At 52.3% G+C, this 7,227-nt stretch overlaps 1 protein-coding gene across 1 annotated transcript in view; it reads left to right on the forward strand.

Moving 5' to 3' along the window:
* si:dkey-178k16.1 (band 4.1-like protein 1) overlaps positions 1–7,227 on the forward strand; it is a 32,274-nt gene that overhangs the window by 22,910 nt on the left and 2,137 nt on the right. Inside the window, 6 exon segments of the mRNA XM_067239159.1 lie at positions 929–1,188; positions 2,342–2,407; positions 4,860–4,956; positions 4,959–5,014; positions 5,464–6,193; positions 6,285–6,697. Coding sequence (XP_067095260.1) covers positions 929–1,188; positions 2,342–2,407; positions 4,860–4,956; positions 4,959–5,014; positions 5,464–6,193; positions 6,285–6,697 — 1,622 coding nt within the window.

Genomic DNA, 7,227 nt, shown 5'->3' on the forward strand with positions numbered 1-7,227 from the left:
ATCACCTTCTCAGCAGTGCGGATGATACGCTGCAGTCTGCTCTTGTCCTTGGCAATGGCAGCAGCGTACCAGACGGTGATGGAGGAGGTGAGGATGGACTCAATGATGGCTGAGTAGAAGTGCACCATCATTGTCTTTGGCAGGTTGAACTTCTTCAGCTGCCGAAGGAAGTACATCCTCTGTTGTGCTTTCTTGATGAGGGAGCTGATGTTCAGTTCCCACTGCAAGAGCCTGGATGCTGTTGCTAGTCCACCTCTGTTATGTTTCACTGAATTGGATACTGTTATTAATGTACTATTGATGTGTATTGTCCGTGAGGCACAGCATAATATAGGTAAATTGAGTTCATAATCTATCTTTAGGTCAAAAGTTTAATGGAATTGCTGAAAGTAAATTGTGATTAGTTTGTGTCGTATTTGATGCGTGTAGCATTATAATGACCCATGCTGAAATGCTGACCTCTATGTACACCACACACATACAGTTGTGGTGCCCAAGATAATGCATCTACAGCATACAGGTATGCTGTAGATGCCTGGCAGAGTAACCAGACCAGAGGCAAAGTAACCAGACCAGAAGCAGAGTAACCAGACCAGAGGCAGAGTAACCAGACCAGAGGCATAGTAACCAGACCAGAGGCAAAGTAACCAGACCAGAGGCAGAGTAACCAGACCAGAGGCAGAGTAACCAGACCAGAGGCAAAGTAACCAGACCAGAGGCAGAGTAACCAGACCAGAGGCAAAGTAACCAGACCAGAAGCAGAGTAACCAGACCAGAGGCAGAGTAACCAGACCAGAGGCAGAGTAACCAGACCAGAGGCAGAGTAACCAGACCAGAGGCAGAGTAACCAGACCAGAGGCAGAGTAACCAGACCAGAGGCAGAGTAACCAGACCAGAGGCAGAGTAACAGCACTGTGTCGTCCCCCAGCCTCCGCTCTGGGAGACAGCATGGACCACCTGTCCCAGCGCAGCTCCAGTGAGCGCACACAGTTCCTGTCCCGAGAAGACCTGGACCAGGAGGGCAGCCTGGACCTGGAGCACGACCACTATCACTACCAGGACCAGGACCAGGACCAAGACAACTACCAGGACCAGAATGAATACCAGGATCAGGACCAGGAACAGGACCACGATCAGGGTGATCAGGCCTATGGTGTTGCCATGCCTTCTAAGACCATGGAGATGAAGGTACAGTACGAGAATAGAGCGGTACGTGTCTCAATACCCTCAGATCATTCTCTCTACCTGTCTCTTCTCTCTACCTGTCTCTTCTCTCTCCCTGTCTCTTCCCTCTACCTGTCTCTTCCCTCTACCTGTCTATTCCCTCTACCTGTCTCTTCTCTCTACCTGTCTCTTCTCTCTACCTGTCTCTTCTCTCTACCTGTCTCTTCCCTCTACCTGTCTCTTCCCTCTACCTGTCTCTTCCATCTACCTGTCTCTTCTCTCTACCTGTCTCTTCCCTCTACCTGTCTCTTCTCTCTACCTGTCTCTTCCCTCTACCTGTCTCTTCTCTCTACCTGTCTCTTCTCCTTTCTGACTGCTGAGAAGTGAGCGTAAGCCTGTCTGATTTTCCCACTTTTTCTGTCGTTTTTGAATCAAATAGAACGGTTGTGGAGGCCATTTTAGTGATCACAGTCTAGGCTCCCCTTTCAATTCCACACCTAACCTGCTGGAAAATCAAATCAAAATGCCTCTGTATCGCCGTTTGCATAAGCAATGTCACAGAGGGCTTCAAATACGCCCGTAGAACTGCACCTCAGCCACCCTAAACCCACAAGGAGTACATCGGGTTTGACACAGTCGCAGTAGTCTGCTCTGCACCCTCAGTGCAAACACAGAAATAAAGCTTGCTCATCTGCACCCAAACACTCCTTATCCCTCTCTACTGCTCCCCTTTGATATCAGACAGTAATCCCCCTGTGCCATCTCACTCTCGCTATCTCTCTCTCTTTGTCTTCATCCTCTCCCCTTCTTTCTCTCTCACCCTCTCTCTCTCTTTTCGTTTCCAACCTCTGTCTTTCTCTCTCCTCTCTGTCCCCTCTTCCTCTCCTCCTCTCTTTCATTCTGTCTCTTTCTCTCTCCCTCCCTCTCTCTCTCTCTTATCTAAAAGTGGGTACTTCTCTTGGTCGCGTCTTCTCCCTTAATCTGCTCCCGGTATGTCTAACCTCCCCAGTCTTTCTCCTGACCTCTTTTCTTCCCGCTGCGCCCCTCCCCTTTTCTAACAATCCCTTTTTTCTTTGTTTTCAGCTGTAAGCTAACAGTACGAGCTGCACTAACTGCTTCTCTCTCTCCCCCCCCCCCCCCCCTCTCTCTCTCTATTTCCCCCTCTCCTGGCCTGTAGGCTGAGGAGGCAGGCTCGCCCCTAGACTCAAAGCCAGAGGTATTTAGTCTGTGGTCACCAGAGTCTGTCTGTCTGTCTGCCTGCCTGCTCGATGGTCATAGAAGCAGCCTTGTGTCATCCTTGAGCATTGCCCGTCTTGTTTCACGTGTCGTAGTTTGAGGTGTTTTGTTCGCACAGTGTCATTGTTCATGCGTCTATCACTTCATGGCTGTAACGAGGCACCATAGGATGTAAGTGTGGACATGACCTGGGCGTCTGACTGTTCCACCTCTAGGTTCATGGTGGGATACTGTATGATGAGCATGAATATATATTGAACGTTAGGGAGAATCTCCGATGCTTCGACCTGGTTTATGGCATTCATCGTTTGGCTTAGGCCATTAGCAAATTGAGCGCGGTGCAGGCTAGTTGTCGACAACGTTCTGTAGCGTGTACAATCCTAATGTTTACATTTCTAATGGAGGGATTAACTGGTATTAGAGGAATAAACAGATGGTGAGGCATTGCTGTTGATTGGAGAAATTATCTGTAAACATGAAAGCGATTTGATAAACATACAGTCGAGATCTCTAGATGAATACAATCCCATTATGGGCGTTATGGGGTTTTTGCACACGTTAATTTTATTTTCTGTTCAACAGCTCAACCACTGTTGGAACCTCAGTTGTAAATATACACCTTTTTACTGATTGCCTCCATCCGTCTGCAGGCATAGAATGCAATTAAACACATACTGCAGGGAAGGTTGTGCAGTGAAGTGTTGGTGCTGATTACATGGAGCAGATGCGTGTTGCGGTACGATCATGCACACTCCTGTGACTCGGTTCATTCGTTGTTATTTCCCCGACGGTTCGGAGAGAGGAAACCGCCCTGAGATCTCCCCACTCCAAACCTCCTGCACCAGTCATGACGTCTCAGAATGCTAGTTCCCATGGCTCCAATCACTGTCTCTGTGTGTGTGTGTGACGATGATTGCCTCTCTCTGTCCGTCCGTCCATCTGTCTGTCTTATCTGTCTGGCCGCCTGCCTTCTGGACTCACCTGCTGCCTCTCTGTCTGCACGCGCCAACGCCACCCCCTGCCTCCCCCTGCCTCCCCCAACACCTTCCTTTTTTTCCCCCCCAACCCCACCCAACCCCACTCCCTCCCAACCCTCCTCCCTCTCCCCCAACCCAACCCCACTCCCTCCCACCCTCCTCCCTCTCCCCCAACCCAACCCCACTCCCTCCCACCCTCCTCCCTCTCCCCCAACCCAACCCCACTCCCTCCCACCCTCTCCCTCTCCCCCAACCCAACCCCACTCCCTCCCACCCTCCTCCCTCTCCCCCAACCAACCCCACTCCCTCCCACCCTCCTTCCTCTCCACAACCCCACTCCCTCCCAGCCTCCTATCTCCCTCTCCCCCAACCCCACTCCCTCCCACCCTCCTCCCTCTCCCCCAACCCACCCTCCTCCCTCTCCCCCAACCCCACTCCCTCCCACCCTCCTCCCTCTCCCCAACCCCTCCCTCCTCTCCCAACCCCTTTCCACCCTCTCCCCCCAACCCCCTCCTCCCCCAAGCCCCTCCCACCTTTCTCCCCCAAACCCCTCCCACCCTTCTCCCTTATTCCTCCTCCACCAACCCTGCCCCTCCCTTGCCATCCCCCTTCTCCGCTGACCCCCCAACCCGCCTCTCTCACCAATCAGCAGGTGCAGCTCTCCCCTGCTCTGCGCTGTCTGTGATCCACACCAAGGCGCTCTGCACCGGGGCTGTCGTCCTATCTGTCAGAGGACCAACAAGCTGCTGCCTGACTGGACGTTTTAGTCCTGTTGCATGCTTGGCTCCTCTTCAGGCTACGGCCTGTGGAACGCACACCGCAAGCTGTTCCCTCTCCGTTGATGTCCACCGGTTTCGCGCAAGAGACATGTCTCTTTGATTAAATAGACGAGGGGCTTTTCATTGGTTTCACCCACTGAGAAAGCGTCGAAATGCAATCCATCACAATTGGATAGGCTCCTAGGCTCTGTTTTATTAATAAGCAGGGGCATCAAAGACCCGAGGGAACACATGGAGACTTCATTAACTTTTAGTTGCGCTGATGAAGACAGATGTTATGTGATGAGCGCACCGCTCAGGAAAACATCCGTTTGATACTAATCTCCCTTTCACTGCATTGTAGTCCCTTGTTCAAAAGCAGATACAAAAACAATGCGAAAACAAACTTTGGATTTGAGAGCCGTATAATGAGGTCTGTAAACATCCAGTCATTCATCCGTCCATGAAGAGTCAGCATTAGTCTCATTGGCCTGCAAAGGGCAGAGACAGATTGGACATTTGCTGTTGACGTCCTCAACCAAATCGGAACGGACATGGAATTTGTAATGAAAAACAGCCCCCGCAACTCACTGTGAAAACAGGGCGCTTTCAACCCAAAGCCCATATCTGGTTCGATTTCCGAGAGAAATCCCGTCAAGAATGCTTTTGAGTGGCTCGTTAGCCTACGTGTGTCTGACCTCTGACCTCCCCTTGTGTATGGCAGCAGTTCCTGGACAAGCCGGAGGACGTTCTCCAGAAGCACCAGGCTAGCATCAACGAGCTGAAGAGGGCTCTGAGGGAGCCCAACAGCAAGCTGGCCCAGCGGAGAAACGCCTGTCCTCTGCTACCCCTCCTGGAGGAACACCGGAGAGGAAACCGGTAAGAGAGCCGAGGGGGAGAGGGAGGGAGGGAGGGGGGGAGGCAGGGAGAGGGAGGGGGAGGCAGGGAGAGAGGGAGACAGAGACAGAGACACAGAAAGAAAGAAACACAGACACAAAGAGGGAGAGGCAGAGAGAGGGAGAGAGGGAGGTGTGACAGAGGGAGAGAGAGAGGAAGAGAGGGACAGAGAAAGAGGGACAGAGAGAGGGAGAGTACCTCTCTGCGGATATGTTCCAACACTAATGCGGTTAAAATCCTTTAGACCATAACCAGTTCTATTTTAATTTATTTTTCGGTTCCCCTGATGGTCATGCTGGAGGAATGGGCCCTGTTGTTCGTGTCACTCAAACAATCTCCTTCCATCTCCCGGAAACAAACTCTGTTATGGAGGTAGTGTGAGAATAGTGCATGTAGGATAATGCAACTGTTTACTTTATGTCAACATGTAGGCCACTGTGGAAACCACATTGAGTGGAAAGCACCACGGTTATCAAGGAAGCCCGGTGTCTGACTGGAACTTGGAAAAGATTTCGTTCTTCACACCGCAGTCCACTGCAGGGGAAGACAAGTTCTCAACTGAGGCTTGGCATGATGGGACCTCTGAAAATGGTCAAGCGGGCGTAGGAACAGAGGTGACCCTTCGTCAAACACCATGTGACTCTCTTGGAGCTGGAACAGTCAGCGCGGTGTCAGGGTCCCAGAGAGAAGCACCTGTTTCAGCAGAGCTCAAGGACGACACGAGCACCCATGAAGACACAGCAGGAAATGACATGCATCCCTGCGACGCTGTGCCCTCGGGGACTTCCTGTCGAGAGAACGGCTATGACTCCCAGTCTGTGGAGAGCTATTACTCCAAACAGAAGATCGAAAGGGAAAACCTGAAGCTGAGGCAGAGTCTGCAGCGGGATGTTCATCGTCCTGAGAGGACCCGTGACGCCGGGGCCCAACGAATGACCGACTCTAACGATCAAAAGCAAAGAAGCGAGTCTGAGGGGAGACGGGCGAGGGGAGAGACTGACGCGTCGGAGAACAAAGAGCGGGGCGTAACGGGAGCCAACCAACCCGTCAAACCTGGGAGCGTGCCGTCGGAAGTTACCAGAGTAGTTCCCCTCAAACCGCAGAGATCAAAGAAGTACCTGAATAAAGAGAACAAAGGTGTTGTAAACCCCACGTCCCCCAGCCCCGACTGAAGAACACGGCGCCGAGACCCCAGGGCGTGCTCGGATGATGACATCTACACAGGGCTCTGCTGTAACCGTGACGACGGCAGACGAGTTTACTTCAGTGTCTCCCGTCGCACGCTACCACACTCAGACAGGAACATCCACCAGCAACCAGCGAGCAGAGCCTTCCAGCTCACCTCACCGGCTGCAGACCAACTTCCTGTCCCGACAGGAAGCCGGGGTCCTGAGAGAAGGCCCGGGGTGGATCCACTGTCGGGACGGTGACAGGCATCTTCATGAGGACCACCTTCACACGTACCCTGATTTGAAAGACCCCCTCCCCTTCAGCTCCAAGGTCTCTGCCCACCAGACGACCACGACCCCACCTTCGACCCTCCCCTTGAAGATGCAGTGGCCCTGGGAAACGTGCGTGCGAAGCAGACACAGCACAGCCAACATGGACACCAGCCACATCCACTACCGGAGCCCCTGCCAAGAAACATCCAAGAGGAAGCCAGCGGTAACAAGCCGTCTGCCTTCACCTGCCTGTCCGTCATCGGGAATCCAAGCATTGCATGTGCTTCAGGCGATGCCCCACTTCCCACAAGCCTTGTGCTGTTTTTTTTTTGTGTCTATTTTTTTTTTTTACCACTTGAATACACACACTTCTGAGCCCAGTGTATAAAAAGAGTCAGGTAAAAAAAAAAACACTCTCACAGCACTACGCATCGCTCCGCGGCCGGCGCCATCTCCAGACGTGACTCACGTTCATGACCCCACCGTGCGGACAGCGTGGTCACTCCGCTTAAATAAAAGCTTAACATCTTGCTTGCACATTTCAGAACCCAGTGGGCCTTTTAAGCAACGTTTCCATTGCTTAAGCTTTTGGCCTCCTCCTCCTCTCCCCCCCTAACGTTTCCCTGATAACAGCTGGTTTCTCCTTCCAACATCACCCTCTTTCCTTCCTGACTAAAGTGGTTGCTGTTGCAAGGAGGCCCACACACCCTCCCACCATCTTCCTCCTTTGAAGCCACAAATGTTGTGAATGTT

Source organism: Osmerus mordax, chromosome 7 (genome assembly GCF_038355195.1).
Source record: "Osmerus mordax isolate fOsmMor3 chromosome 7, fOsmMor3.pri, whole genome shotgun sequence".
Lineage (NCBI taxonomy): Eukaryota > Metazoa > Chordata > Actinopteri > Osmeriformes > Osmeridae > Osmerus > Osmerus mordax.